At 47.6% G+C, this 17,578-nt stretch overlaps 2 protein-coding genes across 4 annotated transcripts in view; one reads left to right on the forward strand and one right to left on the reverse strand.

Annotated features, from left to right (window-relative positions):
* LOC125716444 (KN motif and ankyrin repeat domain-containing protein 4-like) overlaps positions 1 to 4,306 on the reverse strand; it is a 21,958-nt gene extending 17,652 nt beyond the window's left edge. For all 3 annotated transcript variants that reach the window (XM_048988729.1, XM_048988731.1, XM_048988730.1), the window contains exon 1: positions 4,152 to 4,306. The gene's annotated coding sequence lies outside the window, so the exon portion shown is untranslated. The remainder of the gene's footprint in view (positions 1 to 4,151) is intronic.
* LOC125716452 (angiopoietin-related protein 3-like) overlaps positions 1 to 17,341 on the forward strand; it is an 18,927-nt gene extending 1,586 nt beyond the window's left edge. Inside the window, exons 2-8 of the mRNA XM_048988747.1 lie at positions 11,293 to 12,462; positions 12,652 to 12,762; positions 12,956 to 13,067; positions 13,151 to 13,264; positions 13,554 to 13,649; positions 14,834 to 15,106; positions 16,265 to 17,341. Coding sequence (XP_048844704.1) covers positions 11,959 to 12,462; positions 12,652 to 12,762; positions 12,956 to 13,067; positions 13,151 to 13,264; positions 13,554 to 13,649; positions 14,834 to 15,106; positions 16,265 to 16,464 — 1,410 coding nt within the window. The 5' untranslated portion in view covers positions 11,293 to 11,958 and the 3' untranslated portion in view covers positions 16,465 to 17,341. The remainder of the gene's footprint in view (positions 1 to 11,292; positions 12,463 to 12,651; positions 12,763 to 12,955; positions 13,068 to 13,150; positions 13,265 to 13,553; positions 13,650 to 14,833; positions 15,107 to 16,264) is intronic.
* Positions 17,342 to 17,578: the final 237 nt, after the last annotated feature.

Genomic DNA, 17,578 nt, shown 5'->3' on the forward strand with positions numbered 1-17,578 from the left:
AGATGGGCTTGCCCCTGTTAACGGGGACCTTTAAACAACAGCGACAAGAAACATCTCAACAGAAACATCACCAGAAAAAAAAACAAACAACGGGGCCAAACTATCCAATGAAAACTTGGTAAAATTAGAGTCGAATCTATTTATAGGTTGGCCTAGAGTTCCACTTGTAGTTATGGGGTCGGAGTTCAGCAAACAGGAAGAGCTGGAATTTGGAGGTTTTCTCCACAACTCCACGGTTCCATCCTTTCACTTGATAGGCTGAGAAATGGCTCCGTTCTGCTGCTCTGGTTCACTTTTGTCTCTACATTCTTTGCGGAACTTTTATTTGCCAGTTAGTGATAGTTTAAAACATCCTTCACTGCAGGGAGAAAGGCTGAAACCACATTCATATTTCCCGGGTACATATTAGAGACTGTTGGCACGAGCCCTAAAGTTTCGAGGTACTTGTTCCTTCCTTGAGAAGCCGAGGGCACTGAAGCTAGTTATGAATGTGGATTTCAGGAGCTAAATCAACCACAGAGTAGATAGCGACCATGTCCTGTATGTCATAGTATAGACCAGAGTATCTCATTGACAAGATGCGTGCATCTCTCAGTGGTTTTCTACGAGGCTTGAGAAGACATGTTCTACAAAGAGCCTTTCACTAGGACCACCAGACTATATTTACATTTTACTTATTTAGCAGATGCTTCATTCCAATGCAACACACGGCCTATTTTGTGAAGGCAAATTAGGAGTGCCTTGCTCAAGTGCACGGCAATGAAAATCAGTCTGCCGACCACGAGACTTGAACCTGCGACCTTCCCGTCACAGTCACACACCGCCCCCTTTCCACCACAGGTGTGCCTGTGATATCGTTCATCGACTTCAAGCCATCGACTTCTGTAGCTGATTTATGCTGATCATTGTTTTGGAAACATTTTGAGGTTCATCCAGATGCAGATGATTATGGAGTTAATAACCGCAAGCTATTCTGCATGAGTCATTCTGGTTTGTGTCCGCTGGGCTGCACAGGTCTGGGAAATACCCATCCATACATTAACACTAAGCAGGGAGTATGTGGTGAACCACCAGACAAGCACGTGTAGCCTGCTGAATGGAGGGGTGGAGGGAAAGAGCCCATATTAATGTTCCCAGCCAAGAGAAACACGAGAGACCATCTGTATGGAAGCACCATCAATATTCAAACAACCCCCTTCCCCCAAGAATCATGTCTGCCCCTTGACCAGGCACACACTCCCACTTACAGAACCACAGGGCCGGGACGTTGACTTTGGATAGTCTGCGTGTGGCAAACAAGATCTGATAAGCCAATATGGAGTTCCGACAATATATTCCATGTTAAAACTGCAAACAAAAAGTGGGGCCTGGTCTTCAAAAAAACATCAGACGAGGTCCTGCACTGACGATAGTTCTACTTCACATTTATCTTTCCCCAGAGGACCTCAGTGTAGGAACAAAGAAAAGTTCTTAAGCTCTGACTGGCCAATGCGTTTAATCCAGCAGACAGACGATAAGCTATGTTTAGATAACTTGTGGGAGTTTCTGCAGACGAAACCATGGTAGTATAGAACAACAACATATTGCGGGGTCACAAATGAATGTTCATTCTGACACTGATCTGGCAGACAGACTGGTTCGGGTTTCAGTCGGAGCTGACCTTTGATAGTTTCCCACCAACGGTTTATTAAAACTCCACTCCTGGAGAAGTTCCTCTGGTGGCCGCAGACAGCTTGTTCCTCGTTAAATCTCAGCGACAGACCAAGAAGACTTGGCTCTTCTGGAAACTGCGGCGTGCAAGCCAGCAAGACCCGATCAAGAAACACGATTGTGATGTGATGTCAAGTGATATCAAGCGTGGAGCCTGGAATGTGCCCCGACGCTATCTGTCACGCGTTATCTGTCTGCAACGTTCCGTAAACTTCACGTCCACACGCCGGGGCCTCACACCTCACACAGGACCCATGGCATGCCCGGTCTGCCTGAACAAAACCTCCGTCTGCCTCACATTTTTCAACTCGTTTGTTAAAGGCAATAGAGCAGATGTGGAAGAGAGTAACGAACGTGGGTCTCTACTATGCGTCGTTCTGCGCTGGACCGTTGTTGTAACTTAGCCGTTTGCGTTGCAGCCATGCTTGTGGGCTTGTTGAAACCCCCTTCGGAAAGTTCTGGGATTCCAGCAAAATCACTTTGGGTACTGTTGATGCAAAAGGGGTAACTGGAGAGGCCGTACAAACAACAGTAGTTTACGCTTCATTACAGACAACTCTGACTTTTTGGATAAACATACTTTGGATGAACATTCCCCAAACTTGACCAAGATTTATTCATTGGAGGATTTTTGGCGACTATATCGTTAAATCTGCTCCATAACCCTGTGTGAATCGGTGCAGATTCTTGCAGTCAACTCTTGCTTGAGGTTTCTCGGCCTACGAGTGTGAAGACTGAGAAGAGGACGTGAGCGAGGGCACGTGGTGCGGGCTGAAATCGGCACGCGCGTCGCTCGGGGCAGAAGCATACGAACAAAGGCCCTTTCTGGAGGCTCCCCGGCACAATCTGTACTGTACTTGTGCTGTTAGCTTCTTGCTCCCTGACCTACCAATGGCGCAATCATGTGTTTGTTGTCCTAACATGGATTCTAGACAGGAGCAGCTTTGTTTTAGAGAAACTGACTCCATTCTTGTTTCTCTCAGAGCTGGCTTCATAGAGCCTAGCGGTCCCGTACCCCCGGTCTGTCTCTTTACGTATGGGAAAGAAAAGCCTTTGTTTTTTTCCGGCTCCTCCGCGCGAAGGACGAAATCGAAAGACCCCACTTAACCTCCTCCATTGTCTTGCTTGGTTCCTGCAGTACATGCTCACAGAGAGAACAAAGGACCTGCACGTCACGTCGGTCTTCCCTGGAAAACTGGCAGCGGGACAATCGCTCGGCCTCCGTACCATATAAGCGAAAATGTGCCACACCCCCAAGCCCCCCCCCCCACACCACTGCAGCTGGACGGCTACCGCAGTACAATGCAACATCGGCGCAACAGCGCAGCACGTCGCAATCTGTGGAGCGCGTGCCGTTTATCTCCCGAACGGTAACTATGCCAAGCGTCGCTCTCGAGACTAAACACACGTGCGGGATTTGAACAGCCTGACAGATATTATCTGAGAGCTGTCGCTGTTTGTTTTTATTCATCTCACTGATCAAGCCTGAAGTTATAACGCATTCTTTCAGCCTGTAACATGCAAAAAAAAAAGTAACCATGTTAATGGAGGATATTCATGTGACTTGCGTCTGTTCTGTGAAGCAGGAATGACATTCGTCAGAATTTGGTACAATTTTCACATACATACTTTAAGTATTAACTCGATAGCTTCCACAGCTCACATCAGACCTCTAAACTGGTTCAGCGTAACTTGACCAAACTTCCATAACATCACCTGCTTAAAAACCTAAAAGAGTTTTGTTGTGGCCTGTTTAGTGTCCTTAAACAGACAGGAATATCGAAGTGCCTGTGTACGGTTAGGAAGTTGCTGGTGAGGCTGCCGTTCATGTTTAGACCGTCCTGTGCGTCCTGTGTTACAGGTGAGAAGGCTGAGAGATTCTAAAGAACGACCAAGCCCAAATCCCTACCGTAGAATGACACGCGTGTCTCAGCAAAGTACAACATGGGTTGAACATGCGTTTGCCTCTCTGTCCCCTTTAAGACAGACCCACCTGAGCTCTATAAGCATGTGACTGGAATGCCAAATAATCCACACACTGCCCCGGGACCCCACCACTGTCCCCCCCCCACCACCACCGGCCCCCGAGAGGAAATTAAACGCAGGAAGAAGAGGTCACCAGAAACACCCCCCCATCAAGATCATCACGATCCCACAAGGTGATCCCTGACCCTTTCCAGCAAAACTGAAGAACGAGTGATAAACACACCCAGAACTGCAGCATCTGCAACCTTCTGCTGAGAACAGTCTCCCAGAAGTGGACCTGCAGTCCGTGGTCACAGGATGCCTGAACCACGTGCCCACAGGCTGTAAATCGGCAGGTGAACCTCCATCTGCTGTCAAGGAGACCACTCCTGTTCCCTCACGCCGGACCTTAGAGACACCACCTATCCTCCAGCAACCGCTCTAATCCTACAGCGGAGTCGTCCATCATTGCTTACCTTCAGGCGTCGCCGGTGTGGTGTGTTCGCGTCCCAAGTGAGTCTTTCTGGGTAAAACGGACTCTCTTTCAGCTCAGGTTCCCTCTCTCCCTCCCTCTCTCTTTCTCCCTCCCTCTGGCTGGAGATAGCATCTGCGAGCGGGATGCAGGAATGCCTGCACGGGGCGGCACTTAAGACCGCGAGCTGCGCTGCGTGATCAGTGCTGTGGACACGCCCCCTTTTCCTGGGGGGGGGGGGGGTGCCCACCCCAAGGGTGGGTGTTTCAGCGGAGCAAGGCACACACTGCCCCCCCTCCCCCCACCACAAGCTGCGGCACTCGTGAGCAGGCAGGGGAGATGAACAGGGGCGACTTAATAACCCGCTGCGGTGGGACATGGTTTCGTGTGTTTTCCTCGGCACGTATAACAGCAGATGTCAGAGGTGCAACGCGATCCGTCATCAGAGGAAAAGGGACCGCAGGTCGCAGGCGTCTGCCCACACGAGGATGAATCCGCACGCGGGGAAGCCGGCAGCGAGGAAATGCCATGGAGAAGGAGAACAAGTGAAGGAGTCGTTTGTTATTCCGGTTTATCTTGACGATTGTGGGGCTATGACCACTTAAAATAGGAAAAGTAAATGTTATTACATGCATCTCGGGACGCATATGACAGTGTAAACAAACAGTGGAAAATGAGCCACGCAGATGAGGAGATGCCCTCTGAGCTCCTACCAGGCTGACTCCCAGCTCCCCAAAGAATCATGGGAAAAGCCTCCTGAGCTAATCGGCATGTGATCTGGGGCCGGACCAATCAGAGCACGGATGGCGCCGTCGACCAGTCAGCCTGAGGAAACACTCCTGCGGTTTTTAGGAACTTCGGACAAACAATCGTGACCCGGGAAAGTTCTTCTAGATGCGATTAGTGGCTCCTGGACGGGTTTATCACTTACAGGAGACTGAGACTCACACGGGAATCCCTGAGCCCATCACCCCATCACATCGATGGTCTGTCGACACTGGGGCCGCCTGAGGGCAGCAATATAGCAATACAATGTAAATGTGCGACTTGTTAATGGCCTGAATGTGACGTCCGTTTCACCATAAACACAAGGTACCGAATTAAAATGTTTCGTCCTTGAGCTTGAATTTGAGTTATATTTAATTACAGAGAAAAGATACTGATTCAAGCCTACTCAGTGGGCATTTATTAAGGACTGGTGAATCCAACTAATTTCCATAGTAAGAGTGGCCTCTGTAGGCCAAAGTTGAGTATTGCAGAAGGTCTGTCCGCATGAAAAGTATCTTCTTTTCTTTCTGCATCGGGTAGTTTTTAAGTAAGAATTCAGATACAGCTGATACAACCTCAGGCACCAAACTCATGGGGACCCGCGACGCCAAACGCCACGGCATCTGCACGCCGGAGGACTGGAGGTCCGAGAAGCTGCAGGAAAGCTGGCAAACGTGGAAGCCGGGTCGACTCACCATGAGTCCCACGTGAGCCACGTGTTCCTGCCATTTTGCCGTGCTTTTGCCAGGTGGTGCGTCACATGACCTGCCACAGTCAGACCTTAACATCCCCGACGGCGTCACCACAGTCTTCTGCAGCTTTCAGAATTTTTTCTAAATTAAAACGAAACAAAGCTTTGCCATTTGTAGAAGAACAGACACATTGGAATGTGTTTGTCTTCCCCACCTTCCACTTAAGAAAAATAAAACAGACATGTCCACACCTGCAGGGGTGAGAGCGACACTCGGGGTCAGAGCAGGGGGTCAGCCATCTATCCCGTACCCCCGGTGTACTTTTCAGCCTTGCTGGAAAAGCGGGTGTTTTGCCGAGCACGGGACTTGAACAGGCAACCTTCCGATCAAAGGCATAGAGGTCCAACCCACTGAGACACACCACACCAAAATCCATCCAATTTTTTATACCCGATTGTCCTACGCTGGGTCGCGGAGGGGTCCAGAGCCAATCTGCTGCAGGTGCAAGGCAGGGAATCACTCAGAGTGGGACGCCAGCTGCGTTTAAATTCCATCTTTTAGATTAAAAAACACATTGTAATTCAGCACCAAACTGTAAAGAGTGAAGTAAAGAAAGAGGACGTGTACAAAATGTCCCAGTGTGTAAATGAAACGCAGATCAATAAAATCTACCCAAACTATAGGTCAGAGGACTTTGATATTGTGCCGGCTGTTACATAACTGAGTGCTATAGAATTTCTCATAAGTAAATCGTGTCTCATTCTGGGTTTTGCAGTGGAGACTCCAGTTCAGGAGGAGGCCGGTGTTTCATTAACAGCCAATGCTCACCATAGGGCTAACTGGACATTAAGTAATGGGGGGGGGGTCTTCAGTACATGTAAAGGTAAATGGTTTGTGGATCTTTGCACTGGGGCCTTTACCCGGAGACTAAGAGCAGAAGCTACCTTTATTAGTAACTGACTATAAAAATAAGGATTGCAAACTCATGGTTAGAAGCTTACTGTAGTACCAATCTCTTGATTTAATGTTTAACCTGTAAATTTTAGATATTTTAAAAAAATTTAATGTATGGACTTTGATAATTAATAACACAATGTATTAACAGTTTTATCTGAACTGTTCTATGAAATACAAATCACTGAAAAAAATTGACGTATCACCCAGAAAGCTGGAAAAACGCTACATAATTCAGCTGAGCAAAGATATTCAGGTCCGTGCAGATTTGAGGTCACTTACGTAGAGTCAGCTGCGTGACTCGAGGGGAGCCTGTAGGGGGCGATATCAGACTCCGCTCTTCGGGCTACAGCGAGAGAGGCGGTACGGGTCAAGAATCACGATGAATAGGGGCACATGCTCACCATGGGAGAGGGCCGGGGGCGGGTGGGTGAGAGCTTAAAATTAGGAACATTACAAGGAGATAAGATAGTTCAACATTTTTTACACTTTATTTATTCAACCAAATCTTTCCAGATACTGGAGATAAATGCACATAAGAAGAAAAGGAAGTTAAGACTGTGGGAAAAGGACCAGCCAGCTGAGTTCATTATCATTTATAGGAGTGCAGGAGGATTAAATAAAGAATGTACAGAGCGCTGATAGCGTACAAAATGAAGGATATTAATCGCGCCTGACAAGCTTGCAGAAATACACTCAAAGCACTTTTTCAGGGTCTTAATCCAGGACTTTGAGTAACTCTGGATGTTTTTAATTAATTTCACGTTTTATGCGCACAGCCGTCTATTTCCAGCATGTGCATGGTACACTCACGGTGCTCGCTTGTTATTCTGAAATTAATATTGAATATGAATATTAGGAGGTTTCTATGTCTGTAGTTTTAACACAATTATATAATATGCAACCATAACAGAAGAAGATTAATCTACTAAATTAATCTTGCCTGCATGTTTGTATTCCAGTTGCACGAGAGTCACATGCTGTAATTCAATTGATTTATTTTTTGCTCGGTACTGTGCCTGATCTGCGTGTGATATACATCTACTCATTAAATTATACGTTTTAATGGATGGAACGTCGAGGAGGGGGAACTTCCCGCTCGAGAGAAACTCGATGGCGGTTTTTTTTAAGCCGTCCACTTCCTGTCTGCATCAGAGTGAGGACAAAGGTTATCTGCTGTGCGATACTTCAGCAGAGCCTGAGATGACTAAATGGAGACAGGATCCTGAAGTGAGGGAATGCAGGACCCCCCCAGCCCACTCCGGTGAGCTGTGCTCTCAGTCATCAGCCGGACTGGGCCTCTTTGCACTGGTCAGGCGTAAAACCGACGCCTAATTTCCCTCAAAACCAGTAAAAGCCATGGCAGACGAGCTGAACATGTGACCCACACTGTGTAATGTGGGTCACCCACTGCTGATCGCAGGCCCCGGGGCTGCAGGGAACCAGGCTCTAGGCGAAAATCATTCGAGGAGTCGTTCGACGTTTAGCTTTGCGGTGAATGGCCTTGGTGAATGGCCTTGGTGAATGGTCTTGGTGAATGGCCTTGGTGAATGGTCTTGGTGAATGGCCTTGGTGAATGGTCTTGGTGAATGGTCTTGGTGAATGGCCATGGTGAATGGCCTTGGTGAATGGCCTTGGTGGCTCTCTGGCATCCTGCATAGCAAAGACGTGCATATAGACCTGGGAATATAAAGACGCCCAGTAAAGCAAAAATAAACGCAGAACAAATAGCGACACATGGTTTGTGTTTCTCATACTACATCAGTGCTTAATTGTTTATTGATAAAATTACGTGTTTAGTAAGTCACCCAATCCGGTGTCAATCTGACAATAATTACAAGAGTCATATACTTATTATTTAATCATCATGTAATTATGGAAAGAATTCATAAGCAGTGCTGTAGAAATAGTGCAAACCAGGCAACTACCCTGGGATTACATCTATTTAACAAACTTTGTCATTTATGTCAAGGAGCCAGCAAACATTTGTTACTAAATCATGCGCCTGGCAGGAAAACACTGTAGCAGATCCATTAGCTGGAGCTGCATTTGTTCAGGAGCAGACAGACGGTTCAAGGATGTCAGGATCTAATGTGCAAACCCGCGCCGCCTGTTTGTGAGGTAAAATCCACAAATAACAGAGGGTTTTGTTACCTTTGTGGGCTGGGAGCGGCGAAAACGGTGCGTGCTGAGGCAGTCCCAGGACCGACACGTCCCGCACGTCCCACACAGTGCCTTCTGAAAAGCAAAGCCAATTGACTGTTAGGGGCTATTTTCTGGACTTTTCCCCAGTGAAATACAAAGCTGTTAAATTTGAGGGAAAAAAGGCCCATCTTTTCTTGGTTAAGTGAGCCTGCTTCGCTATCGGTTTTCTGAGTTTTGGTGATTTGCGTTTTACGGTAACTAGAGGAAAACCACGGTGAACAGAAAGCCTGCAGAAACGCATACGGGCAGAAAACAGACGCGAGATGGTCCATCCAAACATCAGTTGTCCTTTTCAGGATCTCAGAACACCACCCTTGCATGTGTAAGACGCGAGTTATTTTTAATAAACAGCAGGAGTTTCTTATTTTTAATTTCACACTCTAAACATCTAGATCGTGTTATTTCCTGTGCTTGTCACTGAAAATTTACAAAGCCTTCTATGATGCCTTGGATAACCCACCACAGTCCCTATAGGGGTCGTGACTCTGTGTCTCAGGAGATACTAACCTGGGCAACACTGTCTGCGTGTGACAATGGTGTCTGCGTGTGACAATGGTGTCTGCGTGTGACAATGGTGTCTGCGTGCGACAATGGTGTCTGCGTGCGACCATGGTGTCTGCGTGTGACAATGGTGTCTGCGTGTGACAATGGTGTCTGCGTGCGACAATGGTGTCTGCGTGCGACAATGGTGTCTGCGTGTGACAATGGTGTCTGCGTGCACTTCCGCAGGCTGAACCCCTGCCAAGTTGTTGTATGTGAAATTGTTTGACTTTGCTTGCCGCCTGCTAGGGTGAAGGGCTTTTACCGTGCAGTGCACCTTGAGCTACTGGCCGACTGTCAAGACGAGAGAGTTACCCCCTGCTCCCCTCACAGGACATTAAACCTCCACAAGTGCAAAAGTCCTGTGACCTTCTCACGTCGGCCTCGCTGTGGAGATGAGCCGTCCCAAGCTAACCCTTGCTTCTCTATTAGGTAGCATGTTGCTAACAGCCATCTGCTAAGTACTGAACGCCTCCCTGCCAGAGCTCAGCAACCAATAATCAACTGCCCTCTCTGCCGCTCTCTCAAACCTCATTGGTCGACTAAACATCATCAGATTTCTCCTCCCTAGACCAAGTTGCGCAAAACCTTTATTTTAAACGACCTCCGAAGTCACAGTGCAACTGAAGCTCCATTACAAAATCCCCCCCCCCCCCCCCCATCACGAAAATTCTCCTACCCCACTGGAAGGTGGAAGGCAGGCGATGCCACTGAGCAAACACGAGGACGAATGGAGTGTTTGCTGTTTCTACACGCCGAGTCTCGGCCAAAACTGCTGCGAGCGAATTAACATTTAACCAGGCCTTCTCCAGAAGGTGCGCATCCGCTGCATGACAGGCCTCCTCCGGTGGATATTTCATCATATGGATTCCAGCGACAGTGTCGATTATGTAAAGCAGTCGGTCGCAGCAGTTAGTGGGTGAGTAACTGGGAAAGCGTTGACCTCGTTCCCATTAAGACCTGTCCGCCATCTGGATCATACTCACCCCTGTACTGCTGGCTCCCTACAGAGGAAAAGCCATTTGGCTTCAAGTGGCCAATTGCTGCCACCTTTGCTGTTCGATGGAATTCACTCCTCGAGCCAACGGCTCTTCACTGTCCGAGTTCACGTGAAGTAGCCGCATCTGAAAGCCAAGCTTAAGCCTGACCCTGATGTCAAGCTGAATGGAAAGCTGAGCCCAAGGCCCAACTCAAAAGGCAATGAATGAATGAATATCATGCTTATATATCGCTTTTCAAGACACCCAAAGCGCTTCACAGAACCAATGGGGAGCCACTGCCACCAGCACCACTGTGCAGCCCCCACCTGGATGAAGCGATAGCAGCCATTCTGCACCAGTAAGGTCACCACACAGTAGCTAAGGTGGTGAAGGGGCAGGAGAGAATAGATACAGGGGATGATTAGGAGGCCAGATCTGAAAGGGCCACAGTGGGCTATGTTAGCCAGGGTATCAGGGTATCACTCCTACTCTTCCGAAAGATGCCCAGGGATCTTTTATGACCCCAGACAGTCAGCATCTCAGTTTTAAGTCTCATCTGAAGGACGGCACCATTTTTACAGCACAGTGTCCCCGACACTGTACTGGGATTCACACAGACCACTGGATGGGCTCCCCCTGCTGGCCACACCAACACCTTTTCAAAACATAAACGTAAACCTACCTTAAACTTAGCCCCAAAGTCAACCTTAAGCCTAGCTTCCACTATAATGGCAACCCTAAATCTAAGCCTAATCCTAACCTAAACCCTAATGGCAATCCCAACCCCAGCTCAAATCCTAAAAGTAATTCTAACTGAAATGGTAGGTGGCTAAGCCCTGTGTGCTAATTACTCTTCTGTAGAGAACAAAGTAGTGGTGGGAGACTGAACTGGACACAGTAATAACATTCTAATGTCATTCTAAGAACCAGGCAGCATGTAGCCTGAGCACTGCTCAGCTGGCGCAGTGCTGAGATGCTGCCTGTTTGCCACTGGCCATGTTTTCAGGTTACGGCGCCCGGAGCAAAGCAGAACCAGAACAAATATCCCCTCCCAGCATCCTGGCATCTTCTGCAGAGCATGTTTACGGGACAACTAATGCGATAAAGTGAAGTCGAAACTGCTGCACAATATATTTGGTACATTTAATTCTGGCACATTCTGTAAATGCCAAAAACAATGCAGAACATACCATAAAGAAAAAAAGATGGAACTATCAAACAAACCATCAAACAAACTATCAAACAAACTATAATCAGATTCACATAATAGCCTAGATGAGCACAGAAAAATACCACAAAAAAGTGGATATTCTGGCTCGTTTGCTTTTAAAAATAACATAGCGAATAAAGAACAATTTTGATGTGGTAAATTATCCATGAATATGGAAGAGAGTTACATGTTTTTCTCTATTTAATAAGTTGATGCCGATTTTAGAACAATCTTTGACCTTTGCTGAATTAAGACGGCTTAAATGGAGGCTTCGCTGCGTTTACTTTTGTGATCCATTTGCCCGCTGGATCCTCGTGGAATAACCTCAGGTGAATGTGCTTGTTCAAATCTGCCCGACCCAGTTAATGCTTAACCACTAGCTGCTATATAAAGCCCAGCCTCCCGAGGGTCTGAGATTCTTCCCACAAAGCAAGACAGAGGTTATAGCTATTCATTACCATCATGGTAACGATTCACTTGGACACGAGGCTGGTTTTCTTCGCGGTTTTTGTCGCTCTGAGCAGTGCATTCCCCGGTCAAAGCGAAAGAGTGGAGCACCTGATGGAGACCAGGTCCCGCTTCGCCATGCTGGAGGACGTGCGCCTAGTGGCCAACGGCCTGCTCCAGCTCGGACACAGCCTCCGGGAGTTCGTGCACAAGACCAAGAGCCAGATCACAGACATCTTCCAAAAGATCAGCATTTTCGACAAGTCCTTCTACCAGCTGTCAACCATCACCAGCGAAATCAAAGAGGAAGAGGAGCACTTGATGAAGACCACCAGCATCCTAAAGGCCAGCAATGAGAAGGTCATAAACCTGTCACAGGAGATCCACGCAAAGATGAACAACATCCTGGAGAACCGTAGTCAGCTTCAGCAGAAGGTGGTGGAACTGGAGGGAAAGCTCAGTGTCTTAATCCATGAGCCCCTCCCAGCAGACCAGATGGATGAGATCTCTGCACTCAAGGTGGGGATTGCGGCTTAACTTTACTAAAGCATCTTTTTAGCTTTATTAGTTTGAATCGATGTTTGTATACAATGATTATTGAGTCATACGTACTAAAAACGCACTTCTACACGTGTGCATGGAGGGTGTGAAGCATTAGTCGCTCGCGTTGTGTTGACCATGGACTCCGTGCTTCGTTGGGTTCCACAGGACGTAATCGATGCCCAGGAAAAGTGCATCTCAGACCTGCTGAAGGCAGTGAAGGAGCAACACGAGCAGCTCAGCGAGCAGAAGATCAAAATAAAGATCATGGAAGAGAAGGTACCGTACCAGCAATGCACTGGCAGCCCGTAGCAGAGTACAGACACTGACCATAACACTGAGGCGTCGAGAAAGCATTACTCATTTATGTGAATGAGGGATATGACAGACTTCTTTCTCCCAGCTAGTGTACAGTGCATGAGTGCAAATCAATGCAAAGCTGTTGGCTTAGTACGGTCTCTTCCACTTTCAGCTAACTGAGGGCACTTTGCAAGCGACTGCAATGGAAGCCGCCAGATTTAACCAGGAGCCTCTTGTAGGGAATCGGCTGAATGCTTCAGCTACCGGGAGGTTTGATTTAAACGGTAAGGGAATCAAAAATTTGTGCACCAAGTTAAATCACTGCCATCGCACTGGAAATGTGCCTGACTGTCTATCCAAACTGTAGACCTTCCCTCAGACTGCCAAGACGTGTTCGACAAAGGGCAGAGGAATAGTGGAGTGTATCTCATCAAGCCAAACCAGTCCGAGCCTTTCAGCGTCTACTGTGACATGACCGCAGGTGAGACATACGAATGTCCAGATTGTTCTGTAATCTGTCCTGAAGACCATACGAAAAAAAACACTCAAATAAATGTTTAAACCAAAGTTAGAACTACTTACAAACCATAAAACATACAAGTGACAATGGCAGCTGGTACTCCGAAGAATTTAATTTTAAAGTTATACGTGTAAAATTTTTAAACAACAAACAAAAGGTTACTGGAGCGACACCAGGATCAGGCTTATTCATCAATGACTGGTGGTCCCAGTGGGTTTCAGTCAGCCAATCAAATGTCTCTCATTCGCAGACGGAGGGTCTACAGTCATCCAGCGGAGGCAGGATGGGTCAGTGGAATTCGACCAGACGTGGGAGAAGTACGAAAACGGATTTGGGAACCTTGAGCGTAAGTGAAGAAACAGGACTAGCCAGTAAACACTGTGGATGTGGTTGCCAACACTCAGGCCGTGCATTTGTGCAGGACCCCTGAGGTGTGGGGGGCCCCCTGTTGGCCAGAAACAGTCACTACACTATAGGGGCCCCAAAGTACATTTTAAAATGGAGCCCAAGGCACAGCGAACCTGCCCATACATACATTCAGTTCCATAGATTAACCTTATCTGTGTCTTCTGCTGCAGCCAATAGGAAACGACTAAGATGCCAAAATAAATCAGGAAATATCAGCCTTTTGTCTTTGCAGCCATTGAGAAATTGTGTAAGATCAGAAGCTCACTGTCTTGAGTTAAAGACCATAAAATGTTAAACACTCCTATTTGCTGTGATTCCACCAAAACTCACTGCGATGGTGTGCGGCTCACTGGTCTGTAACCAGAAGGTTACCAGTTCTAAACCCATTGCTGGCAGGTGTCAGTGTTGTGCCCCTGAGCAAGGCCCGTAAACACAACTGCTCCAGGAACGCTGGCTGTCTTTGATCCTTTGGCAAAAGCATATGTGAGGCGACAACAGAGTGATGTTCTGCTGTAGTGACAGAGGATTACAGAGCGAGGGAAGGCAGCCAAAGGGCAGAGTGACACAGCCTCCCAGGCAGGCCTGAAAGATCCCTAATGGGAACCAGTGACTGTTTTTTTATCTAATAATGCAAAACCAAACCAATATTGCATGTGAGGCAAACAGTGATTGTTAATGAGTGACTCAGGAACAACATGACACTCAGAAATGATGGTGACTGGGGATGGAGGTGCGAGTGTTTCTGGCCGGGGTGGGGTGACCAAAAACCATGTGACCCAGGAACAGGTCACCGTAGACGCTGATTCCAGTTTACTGGGGCAGAAAGTTCCGGAAAAGACCTTTCAGCAAGTAAAAAAAGAGAAAAAACAACAGCAAACATGGGCAACTTTGCTGAGGGAAACGTGACGGCGTGTCAGACGGGGGCGTGGTGGACGTAACGGGGGGGGGATGGAGAGAGAGGGAGTCACCGTTCAGAGAAGGCCTGAAGAGACACCAGTAACCCGAGAAGAGCAAACCACTGAGTCAGGGGGCTGTCCTTGTGCCAGTGAGCCTGATGCACTGGGATGTTCTCTCACCACTGACATGTGTGTGATGTCCCATTCTACCATTAACGCTTTGCAGGAGAGTTCTGGCTGGGCCTGCGGAAGATCCACTCCATAGCCCTCCAAGGTGACTACATCCTGCGCATCGAGCTGGAGGACTGGAAACAGGGCAGGCGCTCGGCTGACTACCGCTTCAGCCTGGAGGGGCCGGCCTTGCACTACGTCGTCCACCTGAGACCCCTGGGCGGCAGCCTGGAAGATGCCCTGGGCAACCAGACCGGAATGGGCTTCACCACAAAGGACAGAGACAACGACAACGACGCTGAGGCCAACTGTGCTCACAGCTACACAGGTAGCGGCCCCTGCGGGGTCCCGGCAATGCACAGCTAAGCACAGTAATGCACAGTACAGCAAAGCACTGTGTGCTGTTTGGGAGCACAGTACTTTTAAATGCACAGCAATGTCCAGCAAAGCACAGTACAGTACAGCAAAGTACAGCAATGCACAGTGTGCTGTTTGGGAGCACAGTACTTTTAAATGCACAGCTAAGCACAGCTAAGCACAGCAATGCCCAGCAAAGCACAGTCCAGTACAGCAAAGGACAGCAAAGCACAGTGTGCTGTTTGGGAGCACAGTACTTTTAAATGCACAGCTAAGCACAGTAATTCACAGTACAGCAAAGTACAGCAATGCACAGTGTGCTGTTTGGGAGCACAGTACTTTTAAATGCACAGCTAAGCACGGCAATGCCCAGCAAAGCACAGTCCAGTACAGCAAAGGACAGCAAAGCACTGTGTGCTGTTTGGGAACACAGCACTTTTAAATGACATTTTCAACTGGCACAAATTAAACTTATTAAATAGGTCATTACGGGGGCGGCATGGTGGTGCAGTGGTTAGCACTGTTGCCTCACACCTCTGGGACCTGGGTTCGAATCTCCGCCTGGGTCACATGTGTGTGGAGTTTGCATGTTCTCCCCATGTCGTCGTGGGGTTTCCTCCAGGTACTCCGGTTTCCCCCCACGGTCCAAAAACATGCTGAGGCTAATTGGACTTGCTAAATTGCCCGTAGGAATGCATGTGAGAGTGAATGGTGTGTGAGTGTACCCTGCGATGGGCTGGCCCCCCATCCTGGGTTGTTCCCAGCCTCGTGCCCATTGCTTCCGGGATAGGCTCCGGACCCCCCGCGACCCAATAGGATGAGCGGTTTGGAAAATGGATGGATGGATGAATATGTCATTACAAAAACACAAATCCAAAAATTCTATGTGTAATGAAAATTTTCAGTTTTAAAGACACCACCACAATTAACTGGCATCCATCCATCCATCCATCCATCCGTCATCATCCCCACTGGGGTCGTGAGTGGCCCGGAGCCTATCACTCCCATTCACACGACTACAGGGCCATAACTGATAAACATAACTAACACAGTTATGACCGTTTTACTGTCATAACTATTACCAAATTAGGCAGGTAAACACTGTAACAATCCTATGCTGCCCTTGCAGGTGGATGGTGGTTCAATGCCTGCGGAGACGCGAACCTAAATGGGAAATACATCCACGGGAGGGCTAGGGGTCGAACAGAGCGAAGACGAGGCATGCACTGGAAGCCCAGTAGAGGGAGCTCCTACTCCATCAGGACAACCAAGATCTCAATCCATTCTGTGCCACAGGACAGCAGCCCTCTTCAGAGACCAAGCCATTGAAGGCCCAACACCCATATGGCTGAACTGCAAGAGCGGTGAAGCACACGTGCTCAGTCTGGCGGGGGCTGCTTATTCGTCGTGACAGACCCCCAAGAAAAAGTCGCATTTTTCGTAAGCAGCCGGCAAGTTTCCAGAAAAGCCGCAGTTATCCAAAAGAAAGGTCCCAGCAAATGGTTTGGCGCTTATGCTGTTCAGAATCCCAATCAGCAAACCAAAGCAGAGACAATATTCAATATTACAGTCCCTTGTTAGACACTTGTGTAAGATTCAGAAAAGAGAGACAAATTGCCGTGTTTATGACGTGGAACCACAACAATAGAGTCAAACCGCTTCAGGTTTGGGCTGAAGATGGCCCAAGGATTTCTTACTGTGTACACTGAGATGTCTGTCAGCTTTCTAAATTTGCTTGGGATTTTAACCTAGCCCTGTATTTCAGCGTAGCACGATGGTAACACAGAATGGAGAGAATGTTAAATCATTCATATGAATCACAGAATTACTGAGTCACATTGACTCTGTTCTGCATGTTGTACATATAAATCTGTACTGTAAATATTTTCTTATAAATATTGTAAAGATGTGTTTACAGGTTCCTGTGGTAAATCATATTTATGAAGCTCAAATATTTATGTGTTTTTGGTCAGATTTCCTTAAGTAAGGACCTCTGATTTCCTGTAACTGAGGTACTGAAGGATGCTGTAACATTTGGGGTCTCCTGGTTCTGATTGGACTGTTGGGGATTCCAGGGCCCTGCTGTCTATCGCTTTTAGAGAGACACTTATCGTGGATTTCTGAGAAGTACCTCGCTGTGTAAACTAAATGTGCACCTGTATGCTTTATAATACAAACTAATAAAGCAAGCAAATATTGAAAAGAACAGATGTAATCGTTTGAAATGAACAATGTTGGAGGACGGTGTTGTGCTAACATTTGTGTTGCCATTTACAAGGCAAACTGTCCAACTGAACGAGGCGGAAAGCACTCGTCAGGAACCGGACGGCAAAATCACACCAGAGACCCAGAAACATTGATGATGCTTAATGAAGAACCGGATCGGCAGCAAAGTTAAATGATTATATAAATGTGAACTCCAGGCCACAGAGAATGAGAATAT

This window comes from Brienomyrus brachyistius, chromosome 21 (assembly GCF_023856365.1).
Source record: "Brienomyrus brachyistius isolate T26 chromosome 21, BBRACH_0.4, whole genome shotgun sequence".
In the NCBI taxonomy this organism is placed as follows: Eukaryota; Metazoa; Chordata; class Actinopteri; order Osteoglossiformes; family Mormyridae; genus Brienomyrus; species Brienomyrus brachyistius.